Source organism: Arachis hypogaea, chromosome 6 (assembly GCF_003086295.3).
Source record: "Arachis hypogaea cultivar Tifrunner chromosome 6, arahy.Tifrunner.gnm2.J5K5, whole genome shotgun sequence".
Classification (NCBI taxonomy): domain Eukaryota; kingdom Viridiplantae; phylum Streptophyta; class Magnoliopsida; order Fabales; family Fabaceae; genus Arachis; species Arachis hypogaea.
Window position 1 is genome coordinate 109122534 of NC_092041.1, and position 25617 is coordinate 109148150.

Sequence of the window (25617 nt, forward strand, 5' to 3'; positions counted from 1 at the left end):
GAGAAAATTTGAGAGTGCAAGGCACAGAGTTCTCAGAGCTACCTGAGCTAACAGTTTTCTCTTCTCCTTCAATGTATTCTGTTTAGTATTTTTCTGTTTAATTTTGTCATGTCTTGAGTCTCATGGAAAAAAGGCAAACAGTGAGGTTTGTATGAAAAAGCCATAGAGCGGAAAAAGGCAGAGAGTGCAAAATTAAAAGAAAAGTCATAGATGTCTTAGAGTTCCTTTGTTCATCTATGTTGTGTATCATGATTCTGTGGGAATCCCCTTGTAAGTTGGGTTAGCACTTTACAAGTTGTAATCAGATTGATTATAGTGAAATTCCATCATGTTTGTGATGGAGACTGGATGTAGGCTGCACTGCACTTAGCAGCCGAACCAGGATATATCTGAGTGCAATCTTCTTATCTTTCTACTCCATTTCTGTTTTCTACTACACAGGAGCAAAAACCCGAATTATCTCGTGCCAAGTGACGAGACAAAACAAAAAGTCTCGTGGCAAGGGACGAGACAAAACAAAGTTGCTCGTGTCAAGTGACGAGCAAAAACAGAAAAGTCTTCTCTGAAGTTCAGCAAGTGTTAGCACCGGAAAAAATGGGGCTAAGATTCAACCCCCCCTTCTCTTAGCCACTGAAACCATCACTTTGATTTTATTGTTGTTGTGCTTCTGATTTTATTGTTTTTCTGATTTTTAGTGTTTTGATTCTTTGATATTTGAAATATAGATTTATTTTTTAGTTCTGTTTATATTTCTATTTTTTATGTATTATATTAATTTTGTTTTTAATTTTATTATTGTTGTTGCTGGTGCTGTAATGAACAAGAAAAAAAAGAAGAAAAGATGTTGCTGTTATGGAAAAAAAAAAAGAATAAAAATTAAGTATTTTAACCTATATTTTAAAGACCAAAATTATATTTCACCTTAGTTTTAAGCAACACTTTTTCACTCAATACTAAAACTTTCCTTCAATTGGGATAGAATTTTTGTTATTTAATGATGTTTCTGGGATGGTTCATCCTCCTAATATAGTTTATGTGTAGATTAGACTTTTAACTCTTTGTTCACAAAAAAAAAATCGTACTTAATATGAATATTCATTATATGAACATTCATTAGTTTATATGAACATTCATTATATTTTTATAATTTAATTAAGAATATAAAATCTATTTTATTTACTTAGATTATATGAAAGATTACATGATGTGATAAAATTGAATTTGAATTTTTTAAATTTTAAATTTTTATTTTAAAAGATAAAGTGTGATCTCTAATTCTTAAATAATTTTTTTCTCATATTTTTTCTTAATTTCACTTATAAAATAAATGATAAAAAATTACACTTTATTATTTAAAATAAAATTCAAAATTTAGAGAATTCAAATCCGATAAAATTATAAAAAAAGGTATGCGGCCGTTTGGTTAGGTTTTGTTTAGAAGTATTTGTGCTTTTGATTTTGTAGTTGATAATAATAAAAAAAAACTGAAAAAAGATGGATGTTTTAATTTTATTTTTATAAATTGTATACGTAAAGAGAGAATATATGCCGTCATTCTACAAATCGTTATTAACCATCTGTGTCATGTTTCTTTCTACCATTGATCTATAATGTATGGATATTGATACAGATATAGGACACGATACAATACAGAACACATATATATACGAATTTTAAAATTTTATAAGATATAAAAACACAATATATATATATAGAATATAAAGTCTTTTTTAGATTAATCACAATGAAATTTTTATATTTTATCGGTATTAAAATATAAAATAATTTTTTAACTGTCTTTAATGTCTTCTTTTAATTATATAAAAGTATCTAAAATATTTTTTGTTTTAATAAATAATAATATATATAATTTTTAAACTCATTTTAAGAATACATGTTAAAAATAAGGCTGAACATGTTGACATGTGATGGTATTTAAGTGTGTCCAAGTGTGTTTGGAAAAAAAATTTTATTTTTTATTAAGACACAGTTGGACACATATGTCGAACGAGTGTCGATGAGTATCGTATTCAAAATGTGTCCGACAGCTCAACCAAATGTCCGTGCTTTATAAATCTTAAATCTAACGATGTTAGGATAATTTTTGTAACAATGAAATTGTTAATAATGATTTGATTTAAAGGGTTACTTACGATTTCATTAAATTCAAAATAACATCTTATAATTTGATATTATACACCAAATCATAATTTATCAATATTACACTACTTTTTTTTTTAAATATTAAAAAAAATTAATTGGTTCACATCACATTTTTTGGTATGTTAATTATTTGGTCAGTATAAATATTAAACTATTTTTAATAAATAAATTTTATTAATTTATAGGGCAAAAAACGTGTTTAAGCCATGGGAGTGAAATATTAACGGAAATCAACCAAACAGAATTCCTAGACAGCAATCAACCAGAACCAAATTACTATATAATTCGAATCTAATCGTTTCGAATTAAACTCTCATGTAGTTCGAAATGAGTCAACTCGAATTACATGCATGCAACAGAATAATGTAATTCGAAACATATTGTTTCGAATTATAGTAGAGTAATTCGATTTAACTTAATTCGAATTACTAGGTTAGGCCGAACAAGCAAGTAATTCGAAACATATTGTTTCGAATTATGTAGGAATTGTAATTCGAATCCAATTGATTCGAATTATATATATATAGTGCGAAATTAGTTGATTTGAATTACAATGAACCGGAGCTGTATATATATGCTGTGAACTCACATTGCTCTCAACAAAGAGGTGAGATGGGTAGTGAGGATAGTTTCCTAGTGCTGGTACATCACAGAGGGTCGATTAAGAGGAAAACTCGGTCTGGCGTGAAGTTTACTGATAAGGATCCCCTATGTATTATCGTGATGCCGACAACCACCTACGATGCTCTTGTTAGCTCTGTGCTGGAGAAGCTTGGTCTCGAAGGAGTTAAAAGGGTTAAGAAGTTTTTCTATCGCATTCCAACGGCGGTGCTTCATGATACTGTGAAGTATGATTGTTTCACGATCGGGAGTGATGAGGACTTGCAGGTTATGTTTCTCTGTCGTAGGCATTTTCCCAAGGTAAGGACACCAGAGTTGTTGGCAAAGTTGGTTGATGTGGTATCTAGCTCGGGTGGTTCGAACCGGAATGCCAATACTATAGCCGCGGTTGCGGGCTCGAGCTCGAGACCTGCGGTTGCTTCATCCTCTGTTCCTGTGTCTGAGCCAGCGATGCAGCCTGTTGCCTCCCCTTCGTTTGCCGTTGATCTGAGCGGCACTATTGGAGACGAGGCTCGATATGCGGAACATGTTCCCACCGAAGTGCATTGTCCTACACCGGCTGGTGTTGGTGAGGGTTTGTTTGATGATGCAGATGACGATGACGTCGAGCCGGATATGATCGCTGATGACAGCGGCGATGATCTTAGAACTACTGATCCGAGAAGGGCTACAGGTGGATCTAGTTCTGGCACACAGCAGTACCCGCCCCATTTTTCATCGTTGGACATGGATGCCATGAGGCAGGTCAAAAATCCTTTGCAGGCCTATGGATTTGGCGCCAGAGATACGGAAGGGTCTGCCGGTATGACGGAGTTCCAGGTTGGCCAACAATTTCAGGATAAAGATGAGGCGCTGTTGAGTGTGAAGACTTATAGCATCCGTCGAGGGGTCCAGTATAAGGTCGTTGAGTCTGACTACCGCAAGTATGTGGGAAAGTGTTATGAGTTTGGGAATGGGTGCACATGGTTGATTCGGTTGAGCCTCCGACAGCGGAAGGGCATCTGGGAAGTGAAGCGGTACAACGGACCGCATACCTGTCTCGCCACCTCCATCTCTAGCGACCATAGGAGTCTGGACTACCATGTGATAGCGACCTTCATTATGCCGATGGTAAGGGCTGATGCCGCCGTCAACATCAAGGTGCTTCAAAATGCCACGGCCGCACACTTTGGGTTCAGGCCAACGTACAGGAGGGTATGGATGGCGAAGCAGAAGGCCGTTGCCGTGATATATGGGGACTGGGATGAGTCGTACAACGAGCTCCCTCAGTGGGTGTTAGGAGTTCAGCTGACGATGCCTGGCACTGTAGCCGTCCTAAGGACTTGCCCTGTTCGAGTTGGGGGACAGCATGATGAGTCTCAGGCTTATTTTCATAGGCTGTTCTGGACTTTCCCCCCTTGTATCGAGGCATTCCGTCATTGCAAGCCGTTGGTGAGTATTGACGGCACCCATCTATATGGCAAGTATGGGGGAACGTTGCTAGTCGCGATTGCACAGGACGGAAACTCCAACATACTCCCCGTGGGATTTGCACTAGTTGAGGGTGAGAATGCTGAGTCATGGTCTTTCTTTCTTTCCCACCTCCGTGAGCACGTGACACCTCAACCGGGTTTGTTAGTTATTTCAGATAGGCATAACGGCATCAAGGCAGCCCTCGAGGCTCCCGATGGGGGATGGCTACCTCCGGCTGCATACAGGGCTTTCTGTATTCGACACGTGGCAACGAATTTCGCCCTGACCTTCAAGGGAAAAGACGCCCGGAGGCTTCTTGTTAACGCCGCGTATGCGAAGACTGAATTGGAGTTCGACTACTGGTTTCACATTCTGTGCTCTGAGAATCCGGCAATGTGTGACTGGGCGAACCGAATTGAGTATTCGTTGTGGACACAGTACTGTGACGAGGGTCGGAGATTCGGGCACATGACGACGAATATCTCGGAGTGTGTCAATTCAATCCTTAAGGGGGTAAGAAACCTCCCTGTTTGCTCGCTGGTGAAGGCCACATACGGAAGGCTGGCTGAGCTATTTGTCCGTAAAGGTAGGGAGGCCGAGGCACAGATGGGTACTGGACAACAATTCAGTCAATACTTAGTAAAGTGTATCGAGGCCAACCTGAAGACAGCCAGGTGCTTCACGGTGACTGTTTATGACAGGGATAACTCGGAGTACACTGTGGCTGAGACGACTCCGACAGGTTCATTCTCACTTGGTACGTACAGGGTTTCACTAGGGTCTAAGACTTGTGATTGTGGATACTTCCAAGCACTTCATTTCCCGTGTCCTCACGCACTGGCCTGCTGTGCTTATTCACGTCTTACATGGCAGCCTTACGTCCACCAGGTCTATCGCCTTAGTTCCGTTTTCGGTGTCTATCAGATGGGATTTACACCACCCATTTCGGAGGGTTTCTGGCCACCTTATGCCGGGCCAACCGTTATACCGGATCCGAACATGAGGCGTGCGAGGGAGGGTCGTCCAAGATCCACACGCATTCGCACCAACATGGATGATGCAGATCCGAACCAGCCAAAGAGATATGGCCTCTGCAGGCAGCCAGGACACACTCGTCGTAGTTGTCCACACGCCGGAGGACCCAGCGTGACTGCTGGGAATTAATGGGAGAGTTGGTTTGTCTGTTTTTATTTCTTTTACCATCAGCACATGTATTTTATTTCAGTTAGCAACCATTGTTGTATGTTAAACTAAGTTGTATTCTATAAGTGATGGAACTTGTAATTCGTACCACGTATGTATGTTGAATGTCTTTATAATTATGGAATTTAGTTACCAAAACTAACTACACTATCTGATGGGATGACTGATAAAACATAACATAACATCAAAGTAACTGTTTGATGAACAAAAACATTAAGGAAACCATAGATAACACTGATAACCAACAATGAAGGTACATAATAGAAACATAACAACACGACATACACCACAATCCATAAATCATCTAAATAGGTGTGACCCCGTGCCACAACGGCGTGGCACCCGTGTCCTGTAACCCCTACGTATAAGTGGCTCCTGATCATCAATCGAGTCGTCGTTGTCCTCCGGAACTGGGTGTGTCGGGGTCCTGGGCGGAACATGCACCGGTCTGGATGATGACGGGCCAGCAACTGAATGTGACCCCAAAGTATGGGCCGATGCTGGTGTCCCACCCATGGCAAAAGTATGCGCAGGAGGCACCGTGGCAGGCTCGTTCAGATCTACATCTAGCGGTGCCTGTGTCCCTGTCATGTGAACCCGTTCTGGTGCAGCCTCATCCTCCTGCATGATGGTCCGGATATCCTCAAGGAAATGCGGTCCACCGAACTCGGCCACAATGCCCTCACTAGTCATGAAGTCTGGAAACATCGAGCCCGGACTCACCCATGGAGTACTCTCCTGAAGGGTCTGATCGTGACCGGGAACACCTACGAAATAATCTCCAAGAGGTCCACCCCCAAGCCCCAGTGTCAGTCGTGGGATCTCCCATACCAGATCCATGACACTCACCATCATGCCCGCCCTGATGGGCCCTATCAACCCCCGCAACATCACCTCCTCTAGCTGCACCCCCCAGCCTGATGGGCACCCTCTCTAGCAGCAGGCACCCTCCTCCTGCCTCCACGACCACGCTGTCTCACACCACCCCTAACTGCGTCCTGGACATCATCCATAGCATGATCCACCCAATTCCACTTACGCTGGCTACGACGTGTCCCGACTCGTGCTCTCCTCTCAATACGACGTCTGTCAGGAACATCGTCGACTCAGTCCATATCTGGTACTCAACCTGCACCCCTCTCTGCGTCGCCTCATCCGGAATAGGAATACCTCTAGGATCCCCCAATAACATCTCCGGCGACAGGAATCTCTTTCCGTGCTGATACCACCATGTCAAGAAATCATGCGAGGGACCGGGGTCGGGCACGATGTCGAACTGTAAAATGTGCTCCACACGCTCCTGCCAGTGAAGATGCCACTCAGCTAAGTGCGCCGGGAACCAACGGTCACCTCCTCTCCCGTCCTTCGACATAAAAAAGTCGATGTTCAGGGCGGGACGCGGTAGGGGCTGGACTCCCCCAAACTGTGGTAAAACTCTATCAACCTGATGCCACTCGACCACCGCAAAATAAATCAGGGACGTCCTACACCGCCATAACATCGTATGCCGAGGCTCCAATACCTCTGGATGGACAACCTGGATGACGTCGAGTGCGCTATAGGGCATCCAAACGAACTGAAAAAAACCAGATAAAACCATATTATGAGTTCTGTTAGACAATATAAACTGAAAGAACGACTGCATATAGATACGGGCTCAGCGTACTTACATCCCGAGGCTGTAACAAGTCGATCTTCAGGCGAGCCATTTGTACCCGAGGTCCCTTGTTGCTAATCCTAGGATTGTAACCAGACCATCTGCGTAAGAGGTTAAACATTCTAATGTGTTCATGACTCACTCTACAATGAAATTGCTTTCATAATCGAAAATAAATACAATAAGAATACATAATACAAAACAATAACGGTACCTCGACGCAAGGGGCTAGCTAAGCTCATCATACCCAGTCGGCCTAAAAGAAGGAAACCTCCAGAAGATCCAAGACTGCAGTAACTATAAAGGGCCAGCTAACTTCACGACATGTCTGTTGGCGACCCGGCACATGCACCGGTACAACCATGCTAGTGCCGCCGATCCCCAATTGTAGCGACCCATCTCCTCAAGCCGAGCAACATAGGGTAGCCATTTGATGTGTATACGGTTACCGGACTTGTCGGCAAAGAGCTGCGTCCCCAATAACATCATGATATAGGCACGGGCAAAGCGCCTAACTGTCTCCTCATCAGCCCCGTCTGGACACTCTCCAAATGTCTCTTGGAACCACGTGCAGTTGACTGCGAATTTCTGCACCTGGTTCTCGGGAGGTAAAACACCAAGCAACTCACGGAACCACTGCCAAGCTGGCCTCCCACCCTCAATGTAAAGGTGGAAGTCTGTCAGGCAACCACTGATGTAATCTCCATCCACTGGCAACCCCAGATGGTATGCGACGTCCTGAAGCGTGATGGTGTACTCTCCGAACGGCATGTGGAAGGTGTGCGTCTCAGGCCGCCACCTCTCGACGAATGCGCTGACTAGGGGCTCGTCTAGTCGGAACCATCTGTCGTTCAGTCTCGCGAGATGGTACAATCCGGCCATCTGCAAGTACGGAACGTACCTCTCATCAAGAATCATCCCCTGCTGCCGCCTAACGCTGGATATGCAACGCCGAGGCTGGCCAGCACATAAACCGCATAATTAGAACAGATGCACAAACCTCTAACATATACGATATATTTAATAAGCAACCAAAAAATAAATCGTGCTACATATATGAAACAAGCGACCAACATTGTATACACAAACCGCTAACTCAAACCACGTCCAAAAACCATTAACAAATACAACAATCACTAACAAGTAAAACCGTTAACAAAAACCGCTACCATATACCTCTATCATAAACCACTGCCCCTCACTAAAACCACTATACAAAACCATTAACAAAAACCGCTTACAAAAGTAAATTACAAAAACCACTAACAAAAACCACTGACCTAAACCACTTGCTTAAACCGCTAACACTAACATAAACCGCTATAGAAAACCATTAACAAAAACCACTAGCCTAAACCACTATCCTAAACCACTAACAGTAACATAAACCATTATCAAAAACCATTAACAAATACCATTATCAAAAACCATTAACAAATACCATTAACAAAAACCACTATCCTAAACCACTACCATTAACCACTAACAAAAACCACCATCAAAAGCGCAACATCATAAACCACTAACCTCGTCGTTGATCACCCCGGCGATATGAGTAACTCCATCCAAACGATAAAGCCGCCCCGGATCCTCACCCATTGCCTGAAAAAGCCGCTATGGTCTTACTCGTCCCGAATGTTGATCGTTTTCTCTGGGATTTGGTGGGGTTGGAGAATGACAAAGTGATTCAAATGAACTTGGTTCGAACTCCTTATATAGCCGAAACCCTTGTAATTCGAATCAACTTGATACGATTTACTTCGTAAATCCAAATGAGCCTAATTCGAATCAATTTGATTCGAACCCCTCTCTTCTGCCCTTCTCCTACTAATTCGAATCAATACGTTTCGAACTACCCTTGTGTAATTCGATTTTACTCGTTTCGAATTACTAGGTACATTGCATGCATAATTCGTTGCCAATTGATTCGAATTACCATGAGTTCTTTTTCAAACTAGTTCGAATTGAGTCAATTCGAATTACGTTTAAATTTAATTCGAAACTTATTGATTCGAATTATATAAAAATTAGTTCTGGTGGATTGAGGTAACGAACTTTCATTTGGCTGATTTGCGTTAAACTAAGCTCCCCTTGGCTCATTTGGGTTTTTTACTCTAATTTATAAATATAAATATAAATTATATTAATTCATATGAATAAATTCTTAATAAATATAAATATAAGTATAAATTATTATTGACCTAAAATAATATTATTTGTCTTTTCCTAGACATTACTCATTCACTAAAGAATAGTACCGGCTCATTGGCCATTGTCACAAAAAACAACTAATTAAGGGGCATACTTGTCAATTTACCAGTGAAATCATCAACAAATGACAACTACTTAAATAAAAATGGTAAAAATATCTTCTCATGAAAATGCTTTGTTTAAAAATGTGATTTATTTATTTAGCCACATTTTAAATAAAGACAATACTTTTATATCATATTAAAATCTAATTATACAATCATTATCCAAAGATAAAAATAAAAATTTACATGAAGACAATTATAAATTCTTCATTGTAGTATCCACCTCAATAAATACCTGACAAGAATTTTTAGCTGCATTATCTAAGTTTTCCTTTGAAAGGGAGAACAGAAACTCAGCCTAGGAGTGTTAAATAGAATCAACAGTTTGATTTATTTTAAATAAAACCAATACTTTAATTTATTTTAAATAGAAAACTGATTAAAATTCCATTAATTTGGATTTAATTGAATTTCATTTTAATAAATTACATGAATTAAATGGAGTTTTAAATCTACTTCTCAAAATATCAAAAAAATCTTCATTCTCAGTCTTCACTGATTTGCTTCAACAGCGTACGATGTATGTACGATGTATGTACCGATTTCATTTTTTCAAACGAAGGACAAAGGAGTAGTACATGCATTTCTAGCGCTGCTACATTCAAACTCTGCACCAGAGTTTTCATTGTAACTGCTACACACATTTCCTCTGCTTTAGAGGAGAGTGGAAATTCAATTCAATGCATAAATCTTTCTGTCATTTTAGCTTGTTTGCCGCATTGGTGAACTAAAAAGAATCACAGGCAAAAAATGGCAACAGTTTTATTTCAATTACTAATGAAGTCTTATCAATGTATAAACGCCAATGCCAAAAAATACAAATATTATATATAGAGATATGTATATGTATTTTTATAAATATTCAGAGCATTTGCAACCGGTGACCTTTAAGCCATTGGCGATGAATCTTATCTACAACCCTTCAACAAATATGAAGAAGGGCTTGAGAAGTTCACAGGTGAGGATTTGCTGTTATCACCTTTGCTTGGTGTTGTTTCACATTCACTAAAGTCAAGTATGCGTCGTTCCATCTGAAGAACCAACAAAATTCAATTCGGCCATCATAAGCTAAAGGTAAATCAAGAAAATGCAAGAATTGGCCAAGTTAAGAAAAAGAATTTGGCTTAAGAGACACACAAGCATATCTAAATTTGATTTGAACCACACATCTTCATTGCAATTCAGGGCAATGTGTAGTTGTGTACCATAAAATGTGGATTGCAATGAGAAGTGGGGAAGGAAAAAACAGTTTTGCCAATGCATTTGAAGCTACCTGAGAATGCTTAGCAGGCTGTTTCTGCAGATCATTATCTTCCTGACCACCTTCTTTGTCATTTAAAGATGCATTTTTAGGCAAAGCTTTAGGAGTTTTATTTTCCAAAACTTCTTGAGCATTAGCACATGTAGCAGCAGTTTTTTCACTGATCTGTTTCATCAAACCGATGGCGTCATAGCTTCTATTGCCTGAGCTCATTAAGTACCCATAATCCTGTAGATGTTTTTCAATTGTTTTTCGCAAGGCAGAAGGTTTCAGTAGTTAATCTAGTTCAAGATCACAGAGCAGTTAATCGAACATATCCTACATTACCTCAATTGCAATTTCAGTAGCAATCCTGGGGCTGCACAGAAATGTTGCGTTGATGAACCATGGAGATTTCCATGCAGAAGGTGATTTAATGCTTTTCATAAAAGGAGTGTCACCAAATCTTGCATCAAAAAGCAGGCAATCAGAAAAGGGGACAAACTGAGAAATGAGAATTCAAGTGCAATATTTGTTCATTGTTAATATCATAATAACGGAGTTTTAGAAAGAAATTCAACAGAGAGAAGCATTCTCCAAGGACAAAGAATAAACCAATTAGCCGTTATTTACTGTCGTTGAAGGTTATCAAAATATAATTCAGCATCACTAACCATAAAATTGCTGAAAAACTAAAAGAAGTGAACATGTAAAAATAGCAAAAGACAAATTGACAAGTAATTTAAAGATTACATGCTACTTGTTTCAAAACCACCATCATTTTTGGCTTGTTTCCCTGAAGTCGCCCCTACACAAGTGACATCAACTGAAAGCTTTTCATGCTCCTTTGCCCGGACACACTTGACCCTTGAGCATGGACTGCGCTGATTCGGAACTGCTTCCAACCTCCTATTGCTCAAGTTCTTGGGAGTTCGAGCACTTGAACCTAGAACTGTGTCTAATCCAGGAGAATTTGGTGCTATGTCATTCATATTACGTTCAATCAAAATTCCAGAAGGCTGTTCAACCTAATAAGCAGAATAAAGGAGTAATTTATCAACTGAAAGAGAGAAGCACAGTTCAGATATAAACACATTTTGCTTTCAGGAATAGAACATACTACTTAGTACTTACATTATCATTATCGTTATCATCATCATTATCAGTGTCAATATCAATCTTCTTCATCTTTGAATCAACTTGATGCTTAAGGCTATCCTGAGAGCTATTTTTTACAGTCCCATTTTCTCTGTTATTTTCGTCCAAATTGGCAGAATTATTTTTCTCTTCTACTTGTTTATCTTTAACAGTTTGACCACAATTTTCTTTATCATCATCAACAGACACAGCAATGCTCCATTTTTGTAATGAAGTTGGAGAAATCATATCTGCCTCCCGATTCTCATTGTCATCAAACATAAAGTCCAAGCTGGAAAAGCTTTTTATCAAGCTGGATGGCATGTCTGTCACAAGTTTCTTGTCAGTTCTTTTATCTGAAAGTGGTGATAACAAATCTCGGTGTCGTTTACTTAATATGGATGGTGTACCAGTAAAAGTTTTGGCTGCACTTTTAAACAAGGCATCTAGATTATCACCACCAGAGGGTGAGTCCCACAACCTGAAAGGAGTTAGACAGCTCACAGGAGACATCAGAAGCTGGCGGATACCAAGGGGACTAAATTCTTGCTGCATATCAGGCTCAGATTGTGCAAGATCACAGCTTAGGAAAGGAATATCCAAGCTTGGAAAACAGGGCGGTTGGTAGCATAAAGTTCCTGTATCTTCCTTTTTTGAATGCTCATTCAACTTCTCATATTTTGCATAACAAGTTACCTTAGAGTTTGATCCATAACCAAAACTATTTACAGGGACCAATTTTGAAGAATCCTTTGGAGTTTCTGGTGGCTCTTGCTTTACTTCACTATCTATATTGTCAACACAAGGAGAACTGGATGTGCCATTAGAAGAAATGACATTATCAGGTCCACCAGAGACAATTTGATGATCCTCTTTCCCTAATAACTTGTTGTCTTCAGCAGCATAAACGAATCTAGAAACACTAGCAGAAAATACTGGTGGGAAAGATTGAGAAGATGAACTTCCTTTAAAGTTGTTAGAACACTTTGGACAAGTAAGCTGTGAAGTCGAAGATGATTCACGAGGAGAAGGTATCTGGATATGACATGATTGACATAAAAACATATTGCATCCAGAAAAATCAACCATGTCCACATCTTTAATATAAACTCTGGGAGAAAAGCATCCATCACTAACTGCCTCCGAAAATAGGAATCTGCAACATTCATCCTCAGATATTGACATGTTATTTGGCTTAGCAGGATCCATAGATGCAGGTCTCATCAAAGTTGAAATACCTAACCCCTCAGTCTGAAAGGGAACATTTACCATGTTACACATTTCACTATTATCCACACAATTAAACTGGTAATCCCCAGTTAGGGCATTTCCAGATTGGTGTGAGCATATCTGCTCAGCAAATTGAGAAGAGGAAGCATCTTGGCAAGCAACTTCTGGGATGCAGATATCCACATCATCAAGAGATATGTAGTAATGCTGTGGACAGGATGCTTGAGTCAGATTATGATCCTTTCCTAGAATAGATTCTTCCTCTGGCTTATACACCTCTCGAGTTTGTAGATCAAGATTACTAGTCAATCCAGCAGAATCAGCTGATTCTTGGCTACACTCTGAAACATCCTCTCTATCAGTCCTCTTAGGACCATTACCATCTCCAACGGAGTGCATCTCTGAAGTTAAAACCATCTGTTGATCAGGATTTCCAGCAAGTGGTGCAGATTGAAACTGAGCAAGCAACCCTGATGCCAAGTAAGAATCCAATTTCTTTTTGACAGAACTGTGCCAATGGTTCTTAATAGAATTATCTGTCCTGTTTCCACAGAAGCAAAAGTATAACACAAAAATAAGAAGATTAAGAATCAACTAACTATTGCTCATCAAAAAACCAGAATTTATTCCCTAATAATTGCTGCAGCGATCCTGTAAGAGAAAAAGTTTGACTTATTGTAAAGTTTACTTTATTTTTATGTCTCTTCCTCATACCAGAACCTACAAGTACTACTTTGGGTATCCAAATCCCTCACTCAGTTTCAACCTGCTTAATAACAATAGGGAGGAAAATAGATGTTTACCTCCCAGGCAAGAACTTCGTTAATTCAGCCCATTTGTTTCCATAAATTTGATGAGCACGGATTAAGGTCAACTCCTCTTCCTGTGTCCATGCTTCCTTGTTTATACCAGGATTAAGATGATTATGCCACCTAATAAATTTTTAGCGGTTCAATATAATCATACATGAGGCTATATCCACTAAATAATCTGAATAGAAAACTTACTTTTTTTTGCCCATGAACAGTAGAAAGATAGTATAATGATATTAGAAGAACAAGTAGATTTCAACAGCCATACCTTTCTCGACATTGCTTACCAATGCGTCCTGGTAAATGATGAGCAATAGTAGACCATTTTTTAGGTCCATATTTATTCACCAATTCAATAATTACTTCATCTTCCTGTTTGCATTTGAATTAATCAGGTATTTTCATATTTGAAATTAGTAAGAATTAAGACCAACACAAACAAGAAATTAGAACTCGAGATCACCTCCTTAGACCATGGGCCCTTGACAAGATCAGGATTTAAGACTTTCTGCCACCTATGTAGGCATTGTACATCAGTTCTATCCTTGAAACACTCCGCTAGAAACAGACATACATGGCAATTAGACAAGTGAGAGAACAATCTAAGAAGGTTATGAATAATTTCATAAAGTATAAGAACAAATTGACAACGTTACAATACCTATTTTTTTCCAATTCTTTCCTTTGAAATGCTGAACAGCCTTCCGCAAGATCTCATCCTGATGACGAGGGGAATAAATGTTAATAAACAAGACAGAACTTCATAACATGGAAGTTGTAACACTTTTTTACTCATAATTGCAACCAAACTAAAAAAGACTTTATAATCTATTCAAGTAAAATTTGTTAAATCCAAAATTCTGAAGCCTAAATATACTTCATGATACTAACACATTGGATGAAAATGGGTCACGGTAGAATATATTTTTTATGATAAAAACTCATAGAAGGGTAAAAAATAAAAAAGCAAATATAATGTGTTAAAGTTGCATGATTTAGAGTGCAAACATAACATTCCCAATCACTACATAGAAAAAAATAAGTCATACCATGCATTAGCACTGACAAAAACAAAGTTACCAAATTTAAGAAAGGGTAAACATGTTCAAGTATGCAAAGTTTCACCTGTTCAGGTGTCCAATTCCCTTTTGTAGAACGCCTTGTTGGACCAGTAGTCCTCCTGTAATTCGAATAAATGGTGGATAAGTTCCATATCCAGAGTGATGCTGAAGGCACAGTCAAATAAAAAAAAGGAAAAAGAATCAAAGTTTTTGAATTACCCATGCAATGCTCTATTCTTCTGAGCACCATCAATGTGTTCCTCCGATGGAGCAACAGGGATTTTCCCGTCACCATTCATTGTTTCATGGCACAAAGAATGCGGCGATTCCTGCTCGATCACAAATCATTCTACTCCCCCCTTAAAGGAGCAGCAGCACTCAACTCCTTTACAAACACAAACATAGAAACAGGTAGAAAACAAAAAATCAATGAAATCGTCATCGACAAACAATTCAACCAAAGAAAATGAATATGCGAATCCCCAATCATCCGAATCACAACACAAAAACTTCAACACTTACCTTCACAGTTCTTTCACTATTGATGTAAATCCAATTGCTCTAAAATTACGAATCCACAGTGCAACGGGTACTTCACTTTGATGATTTAATCTAAACAAAAAGATATCAAATCAAAACCAAAAATATGAAAACAAAAAGAACACGAACGAAATCAAGTTCGAATTGAAGATACCAGAAGACAAAGGGATCCAATTGCAGAGCCAGATGAGAAACGCAGAAACGAGAAGTACGAAAATTGCAGTGAAAGTGCAAGGATCGCAACACGAAAGGAAACGGTTCAGATTAGAGAGAGAAAAATAGAACGTTGGAAAATGTTTTGTATTCAAACAAGGAAATCAAACTGAAGAGGCGGACTCGAGTGAATGAGTTTCGAACCGTATATGCGTTTTAAATCTGTAACGTGCTTGTGGCTTTGGACGGTCGTGATTTTGACACGTCGGAAAAGCGTTATGCTTATGTGTGCTTTTTCAAATATTTAACGGCCAATTTTATTTCATATATTGACTATTGAGATGTCATTTTATAAATTAATTTAAAAAATTTATTTTTATTATATATTTTTTTTGTAATACTCCTATTAAGTGTTCAAGGTTTTTTTAAATTAAAAAAAAAAGATTTTAATATCTATACTAATATATAAAAGTTTCATACAACAATCCAATCACATATCAACATATTATAAACTAAATAATACTTTTCAAAGTCAATATTTGAAAAATTATATAGGTAACTGAATTTCGTTAGACAATAATATTAAAAAATATATATTATTGTTGTATTAAAATTAAGCTCATTTACTTATATGTTACTATCATAGGATTTGACTTTGTTTTAAATGCAGGTAGAAGCACTTTAACATCATTTGAAATATTAGCCAGTTTGGTTTATATGCTTTTGTTTCTATTTGTGAAAATAATATTTTTTTTTTACAAAATTCTTAAAATAAAAATATTAAAAATTATATAACCTAAAATTATTAACAAGAAAGTTAGGGAGTTATTTTCAAACTAAGTTTAACATTCTTTAACAATGTTATTGTCGTCTTTTTTTTTTATCTTTAATATTATCGTTTTCTTTTCTTTATTTAATTTATCTTTTTTTTCATCATTTTTTATTATTATCATCGCCATTATTATTGTCTTCTTCTTCTTTTATATATGTTAAGATCAGAGAACTATAACACAAAAATTTTGATTTAAAACACAAAACTTTTAAAAAAATTACATATCCAAAATATTAACTCCCAATCCAACAAATTATGTATAGCACAAAATCTTGATACATATTATAAAAATTTTGGTCTATAGCATAAAAATTTTGGTATGCAACACATAAATCTTTTAAAGATTCTATGTCTAAAATATTGATAATTAATCAACCAAATATATATAATACAAAAATTTTAGTGCATAACACAAATATTTTTTATGTCCAGTATAAAATTTTTTATGCACAATACATAAATTTTTAAAAGACCATAATTAGCTCACTCAACTAATAAAATATGTTCAGAGCAAAATTTTGTGCTATAGACAAAATTTTTATATTATATCCATAAATTTATGGTATGTGTATTAATTTGTGTATTATATATAAAAAATTTTATGTATGTCAATAAATTTTTGTACTCTCCAACAAAAATTTTTATACTAAAAAAACATAAAAAAAAATGATAATACATACGTATATTTTTTTTTATTAAACTTATGCCAACTTCATTAGATTTTATTAAAAAAATACTTGTACCTACCACATCACTAAACTATTAATTTTCCATATATTTGAATGCACGCCTTACTCTCTTATCAAGCAAAATCCGCGTAACTATGCTTTAGAAGAGTCTAATTGCTTATGACATTAGTGGGTATTTATTTATTTACGAGAATAGAAATTCTCACTTATTTTGATAAAAAAAATCAAATTTAATATATTAACAGTATAAAATATTTTATATTTTTATTAATCACATTATTTTTTTAATAACTATTTCATAATCAATATAAAATAGAATTATTTTTATTCACACGATGTTATATAATTGCATACACGAATTAAAATTACTTTACACTTCTAAATATATAAAAATTAAGTTCTTTTCGTAATGTCACTAATCGCAAGCATATAATAACTATGACTATAAGAAATAGTTGATATATACAATTACTTGGAGATCCATAATCTCTAAAAACATACAAAATCCAAATATATATGTTGCTAAAATGTTCTACCTATATAGACTATACAATTCTTTTCATTAAAAGAAAAATTAAAGGAATATAACCGATACAACAAGAGCTAGAACATAAAGAACATTAATTAGAAATTTAGAATCTAATTCAATTTCATTGTCCCCTATTGGATGATGTAAGTACGTATCAGAAAATAATCTTCTTCCATTGAAAATTATATACCATACTTGCAGAGATTATCAAATCCCATATATTCATGACTTTTGAACTTTTCAATCATAGTTAAGATGCCGACTCCACCTATTAAGAAAAATAATCAACGAAAAATGCTTCAAACTTTTTGGTCATGCATGTATATCTAATAATAATTTAAATCATTTTAAAATGTGAAGATAAGAAAATCAAATTATTAAGAGAAAATTAATTACCTAGTGTAACTGCACTAATAAATATTGTAGATGCTAATATAAAGATGATGAGAGAGGCTCTTCCAAATATGTCAATAAGCCTTCTCACAATATGTTGTCCTACAACGGCTGCAATTGTAGCAACCAAAGTGAAGTATAAAGCTGCCACAAAAATCCAAAAATGCAAATTATTAATTGTATCATAGATGTGCATAATTTGGCCAGAATGTAGTGATATTAGTTTTTCAACCATAAGTAATTACCCAAATCAATATCAAAAGTTTATTATTGGATATTTTAATTTTATAAGTTTTAAAATACATAAAATAATTTTTAATATTTATTTCTATTAGACAATACAATTCTTCTTTAATTTGATTCATTTAATTGAAATTACTATTTTAAAATTTTTAAAATTTTTTAAATTATTCAAAAATTGTTTTATACTTCACTCTTAAAATCAAATTAGAAAAAAACTGTATTTTAAAAATATTTTTATATATTTTAAAATTTAAAAAATTAAAGTGTCCAATATTATATATTCATGGCTAATTTAAGTAATGACCCTAAATGCAAATATTGATGCAATAAAGGCCACAATTATTATAAGGTGACTGTTTATATAAATTTAATTATCTTTATGTAATAAGATAATCGTTGAAAATTGTTAAATAATAATTTAGTCAAATATATTAAATTATTTATCAATCTAATTCTATTAGATAATAATTTAACTAAATATATTAAATTATTTATTAAATTTTAACTATTATTTTTGTTAAAAAATTATGTGAATAGTCACCTCATAATAATATTGAAGCTGAAATCAAAATGATGAATCGCAATTAAAAATGCTAATGTAGTGTTTGAAAGAGAGATAGAGATTGAGAAACAAAGACTAAAATAAGTTTTAATATTGTATTTGGTATAAAGTGGGAGATAGATATTGAAATAAAAATGAAACTCTAATTTAATTTGTACAAAGGATAAAGTTAGACCTAATTAATTGAAGGAAAAGTCTAGGGAGCCAGCAATTTTATTGCATTTTGGCCAGCATATAACCAACAGAGAAAGGTGAGCCATTGGATGAAATCTCACACCATCAAATCATTATTGATGGCTAGTTGATGGTTACTAATCACAAATATTGCTGGTCCCTAGCATTGCTTTAATTGAAATGGGAGTATTTTAGGTATAAAATATTATTAAAGTTTCAGTTGTCGTCCCTACAGATTTTAGTCCCATATGTTCTCATTTTTTGGAGATACTGAAATTTTAGCAACAGAAACTAAAATTTTAATATCAATCTCTAAGCCAATAAATATAATATTAAATCTCAGTTTCTGTTTTAATACCTCAAAACAAACACTACTTAAGTATTATTGATTTACTCTTTTCCCAAACCTATCTAATAAGAAGCTAAGATATATAAAGTAGAAATCAACTATAAACGACCGAGTTTGAATAATCCGCTTAATTTAATTTTTTTTTAAAAAATTAAATAATAAATATTTATATTAAAAATAATTTATAAATAAATTATTTTGTATTTAATTTTATAATATTATTTTTTTAATTTTTTATAAATATTTAAATAATTTTTTAAAAAATTATAATTTAATTTTAAAAATTATACTAAATATTAATGTTATAATTTTTTATAAATTAAAAATTAAAAAAAAGTCAATTGAAAACCTATCAAATGACAAGAAAAAGAAACTAACCATAAGGAACCGGAAACCGTTTCAAGAGGTAGTACTGTACGACAGACATAGAAGAGGAAAAGGTCATGGCAAATGTGGCAGTGGCACTTGAAACCTGAGGTGGGACCCCCAACTCAAGAAAGAGTGGTCCCATTATGAATCCTCCACCAAGACCCAGCAAGCCACCAACCACTCCAGCAACCACTCCAAAGAAACAATATGTGATTAGTTGGAACACAGTGAAATTTGTTCCTCTTTCTCCTATCGATGAAAGTGTTCTCCTTCCCTTATACAATGAAACCGCCTCATATACACACACCCCTAATGCAACTGGAATCTACATTAATAAAATTAAATATAGACAATTATTTTTTACAATAATATTATAGAAATGATAATTTAAAATGATCTTATTTAATTTAATATCTTTTATATATGTACATTTATAATTATACATTTTTATATTTAACATTACTCAATTATTTCAATGATAATAAAAAATATAAATGTGACAATAATTTTGGACTACTTTGAGCTAATTTTTTGTGTTTTTTTAAATATTTTTTTAATTTTTAATTAGTTAATATTAACAATTTTTTTTGTTATTATAAAATTATTTTTTTAAAAGTTTAGAATTTAGGACTAAGATTTAGAATTCAAAATTTATGATTTAAAATTTAGAATAAAAAAATCATTTTAAAAAATTAATATTAACTAAAAAAAAGTATGTTTAATTACTCTGTTGGTCCCTATAGTTTCGCAAAATTTTCAATTAGGTCCCTATACTTTTTTTTCTTTTAATTGAGTTCTTGCACCAAAATTTTTTTAATTGAGTCCCTATACAATTTTTTCCTTTTATTTAAGTTCCTATACCAATTCTTTTTTTTTAGTTGGATTCCTATAAAATTAAGCTAATTACTACTAAGAGGGACTTAATTGAAAAAAATTAGTGCAGGAACCAATTAAAAAGAAAAAAAAGTATAAAGACCTAATTAAAAATTTCATGAAACTATAAGAACCAATAGAAGAATTAAACCAAAAAATACTTCTTAATAAAACTCTATTGTTAAACTAACATGTATGGCTTCTAACTTCTAAGAGCTACTAATTAATTAAGCTCTAAGGGTCTTGTACTGGATATGATGAAATGAATTTAATATTCATCTCTGAGAATATTGAATATTAATTGATGCACCTTTACATACCAATTACTTCCTAATTAAGAATTAAAAAAAGCTCAATCCACAAATTAAATATTCCTTTACTATAGCAATGAGACAATGCATGAATATATAATTTACCTGTAACCCTTCCAATACCCAATATGATGTTGAACAAGTGGTTGTATAGTAGTTCTGTTGCCAAGAGTAGGAGATTGTGCAATCATGTTAGTTATGGATTCTATTGAAGATATGAGACTACATATATATAGGAAAGAAAATTAGCATACATGCCTTGGTAATTTGTATTGCAAGGAATAAAATCCAAACTAGAACAAGAAGTCCAAATTCATTCCAACATACGTTTTCAATAAGAGTCACCTGCACAATGGGTAAATCAAAATCAGTTAGATATATATAATTCTTATATATATAATAAGATACTTTGACGGTTGCTATAGTTATATAAATGTTGTTAAAACTAAAGACATATTTTGTTATATTTTGATAATTTTTCATTTTTTAAATTTAAAAATATTATTAAATAATAAAAAATATTGCTTTAATTTTTAGCAACACATCTTAAAGTGCCGTAATCATAGCCATATATATATATATATGAGATAAGTTTTTGGTTACTATATGTATATATGATTATTGTTATATGTATATATGAATTTAATTATTTTAATGTAGTATTAGTATAAAATAATTATTGTTATACATATATATAAATTTAATTTTGATAAATTATCAGTATAAAATATTGTTATAAGTATATATGTATATAAGAATATTTCATGGAAGTATTTAATCAGAGTATGCTGACCTCATGCTTCTCGATGTGTTTAATGGCATCAGGGCCAGTAGGAATTGGTCTGTATTCTACTTCAGACGCAGCGCCTATATCAAAAGGAAAAATAAATAAGTAAATAAATAAATAAATAAATAAAAAGGGTATATATTCCGAAAGCTAATTAAGAAGAAAGAAAATAAATTATTCAGACCTAAATACCTAATCATAAAGTGAATGAATAGATTCTCAACTTACCGTTTGACTCTAGTCTCCTCATAGCTTCCTGGAATCAAACATAAAGCAAATTAAATAAGACTATCTATAGAAAAAAATAGCATAAATTTATTTTATTTAGGTTAATATTTATAATGATATATTTAGTATTTTTAAAATGATCAATTTATTTCAGTAATAATATAATTAAGGAATACAAACAAAAAAATGAATACATTAAAAAACCTAAAAAAAAAATAAATTATGACTCCATCATATGGTTCTCAAAATAGACTTCCAAACATTTTTGTTGAATAATAATATACTTCTTTAATTATATCTTGAACAAAACCTCACCTATAATTAAATACATTAGCTTGAAAATAATCTAGTTCTTGAATTCATTTCAAATTAAAATTTCAATGTTAATAACAACATAATATTTAATATTTGGATAGATAATATATAGAGATCTCTTTGAATTTGTTCTTATTACTATTCTTGGTATCCATTAATTTATCATATTTATACTGATTATCCCTCAATAATATTTGGTAAGTACATAAAGAAATAAAAAAGTGAACGTCATGAATTACTATGAAAAGTAAACAATTTGTGTGTGTATAGTATTATTGAAGAATAATGAGACCTTTTTCATTATTGTTTCCTTTTTCCATGTTTCAACACCCTTAAGGAATGCTTTTGTTGATGTTCCTGAAAACTAGCAAGATCAATCAAAGGAATCGGAACAGAAACATAATGACTAACTAAATTCATAAGGTAGAAACTTATGTGTACTTGACTTCACGTGAAGTTGATAATTGAGAGCCGTTAGATGATTTGACTGATTTCACTAAATTTTCATCTAACGACTCTCAACTATCAACTTCATGTAAAGTCGACCCCAGTAAGTTTTCACCAATTCATAATTAAAAGAATAATTGATTTTGACAATTATAACATGATAATTACACACTACACTATAAGTGGAAAAATCTGTATTTTTATAGGAGATTCACTTTGTAGTTATCATGTATAATTATTAAAAATAAATGATAAAACATTATCAGAATTTATTATTTTTGATAATCAATTAATTATTAATATTTAAAAATATAGAATAAAATATGTGATTAAATTATTAAATTAATTTAAATAATAACAAAAAATAATAAATTATAATGTTCCTAGCATTTCCCTCATTGTTAAAAATTAGGACTGCACATGACAAAACTAAAAACCGATTAGTCGGTTAAAAATTTTTAACTAAAATTTAAATAACTGGGTTTTTAAAATAGTTTATAAATTATAACTAGTTTAAAAAAGTGGTTAATCAAATAAGTAAAAAGCTAAAAACCAATTTGTAAATCGGTTAGTCAAATCATAACCGGTTTAATGGTTTTGAATTTTTAAAGTTAATTTTTCTAATATAAATGTGTTATAGATTTAAACTTACTTTATATTAGGAAAAAAAAACGGCTAAATTAATTTTTGAAAGTGTTAAAACCGGTTTCTAAATGAAAAAAAAAGTCTTTACGAAAAAAATCGGGTTTTAAATTAAAAAAAATGATTTTCAAATAAAAAAAACTGGCTATTTTTTAATTGGTTTTTGTTTCTAAAATTGATTTTTTTTTTTTTTTACTTTTATAACTGGTTAATAACCAAATTTTCAACTTAAAACCAAGTTAGTTTATTAATCTAAACTAATTTTTAAGTTAACTAAAATCAAGTTTGATTTTTTATTTAACCTTAACGGTGTAACCACTATAACAAACTAATTATATTTATCTAATATTTTTAATATTTAGAAATAAACAAGCAAATCATTACCTAAGAAAAGAACAAGAAGCAAAATGGTGACTATCCATTCAGGAAATATAACATTAAAAATCACTCCAATGCTTATGCCAAGCATGAGCATTGGTTGAATGAGAAGTGCCAAATCATAGTCAATCATAGGAGCATTCATTGTAGGATGCCTCAGTTTAAGGTTATAGTGAACACTTGACAATGCTGCACCCATTATCATACCTAAGACAAACAACAACTAACATACATGAGGTAGTGATGTTTGTGAACCTAGTTATATATATATATATATATATATATATATAGGTGTCTTTTTATATCATTTGTTAAAGTGGCATATTTAAGAAAAATTAGAAAAAAAATGTATGCATAATTTACACACTTATTTTAATTAAAATAAACATTTTAAAAAATTAATTAAAAGGTCTAGCTATTTTCACATTTTAAAAAAATAAAAAAATAATTTTGCATATTTTTTAAAATCTAAAGACTACATACATAACCTAAAATATTTAAACCTGTATAACGTGCAATTAACCTTAAATATTGTATAAATAATGAAGATGCACTATTATTGTTATTTGTAGCTCTTACATTTTGAGATAGCTGTAGATGATTTTTGATCAAACCCAATAATGAGAGTAAGCATAGGAACGTATATGCCACCACCACCAACACCTCCTACACTTCCAAATGCTGCTCCACAGAAACCTATTATTGTGCCCACAACTATTTGCCACCCAAGTTTCATATCCTGCTTATTAATAATAGTTCATAATTAATGATAACACTAATATATAAATAGAAAAAATATAGGTAAACAATAAAAATATCAAATAATGTGAATAATGAATATATTGGATGTTCAATTTATTAGGTATACGGATGATTATTCTGATAGTAAGATTTAGGTAAGTAATTTGGAATGTAGTGTATTTTACTTGAATTGGGTCAATTTTAAAATCCATTATTCATGTTGTTCAAGAAAATCATTGGTTACCTAGCATAACCTATATAAATAACATCCAAATCCTATATATTATACATGTGTGACTACATTAACGTAGGCAGAGTGTCTAATTAATATAACAAAAATTAGATTTATGCATTTCATTGCATTATTGAAGAGCTTGCTTACCGGCCAGACATGTTGATAACCTGATTCTCCCGGTTGCCATAAGAACTCTACAATATTGGTAACTAAATTCTGTTCATAACCATAATCCTTTGTATCATTGAATCTTGACCCTTCCAGCTTCATGAAAATTCTATCTCCCGAAACTAACATGAAAACCGATGAAAAGTATAACATTATCATCATCATCGTCCGAATTGAACCCATTGTTTTTCTTTTTCTTCTAAGTAACTCTCACTTCTTCTATTATTATTATTATTTTTTTTCTGAAAAATGTTCTCCAAAATTACATATAATCTTACTTTCTTTCTTTCTTTTTTTGGTGGTGAAAGGATGAAACTAAAACATTGTACTGTTGAGAAGAATGATAAAAACAGAAAGTAATAAGCGAGGGAAAAAATGAAGAAATAAACTGTTATTTGGAAATTAAAGGATGAAAAAGAAGGAAAGAGAGAAGATTAACGATCACAAATTTTTTTGCAGAGTGGTGAAGGTTGTTAAATGGCGAAAAGAGCGCTCTCCCTCTTTTTCGCTTAGCTTTCAAAATTCAACCAGCAACTATTACAAATATTAAAAAAAAAAATTAACTAGAGTAATATTATTAAAAAAATTAAAAGATCTATTATTTACGTTTTTTGTGCAAAAATATACTGTATTAGATATTGTTAGGTTATTTCATTGATTCTTGGTTAGGATCCTGATGGCAATGCCTAGAGGCCAGTCCAAATTTAGGTTTCAAAAACATTGTACACAAATACTCTTTCTAAGAACTTTCAACCATATACAATATAC

At 33.4% G+C, this 25617-nt stretch overlaps 3 protein-coding genes across 3 annotated transcripts; all 3 read right to left on the reverse strand.

The window, feature by feature from the left end:
* Positions 1-6338: 6338 nt before the first annotated feature.
* On the reverse strand, positions 6339-8695 carry LOC112757770 (protein MAIN-LIKE 1-like). The gene is made up of 5 exons (XM_025806327.1): positions 8624-8695; positions 7413-8053; positions 7110-7197; positions 6479-7015; positions 6339-6437 (listed from the first exon to the last, which is right to left on the reverse strand). The coding sequence occupies exons 1-5, from the start codon at positions 8693-8695 to the stop codon at positions 6339-6341; spliced, it is 1437 nt and encodes a 478-aa protein (XP_025662112.1).
* A 1453-nt stretch (positions 8696-10148) lies between these two features.
* LOC112755586 (transcription factor MYB3R-1) lies at positions 10149-15773 on the reverse strand. Its single transcript, XM_025803766.2, has 13 exons — positions 15586-15773; positions 15414-15503; positions 15111-15276; positions 14956-15010; positions 14492-14549; positions 14294-14388; positions 14099-14202; positions 13822-13950; positions 11786-13559; positions 11405-11679; positions 11000-11117; positions 10685-10900; positions 10149-10442 (listed from the first exon to the last, which is right to left on the reverse strand). The coding sequence occupies exons 3-13, from the start codon at positions 15188-15190 to the stop codon at positions 10320-10322; spliced, it is 3027 nt and encodes a 1008-aa protein (XP_025659551.1). The 5' UTR covers positions 15191-15276; positions 15414-15503; positions 15586-15773; the 3' UTR covers positions 10149-10319.
* Positions 15774-17619: 1846 nt separating this feature from the next.
* LOC112757771 (sulfite exporter TauE/SafE family protein 3) lies at positions 17620-23904 on the reverse strand. The gene is made up of 9 exons (XM_072198332.1): positions 23776-23904; positions 22531-22602; positions 21924-21951; positions 21702-21775; positions 21167-21253; positions 21014-21067; positions 19734-20049; positions 18031-18171; positions 17620-17902 (listed from the first exon to the last, which is right to left on the reverse strand). Exons 1-9 carry the CDS (start codon positions 23902-23904, stop codon positions 17817-17819), a joined length of 987 nt encoding a protein of 328 aa, XP_072054433.1. The 3' UTR covers positions 17620-17816.
* Between the last annotated feature and the right edge of the window lie 1713 nt (positions 23905-25617).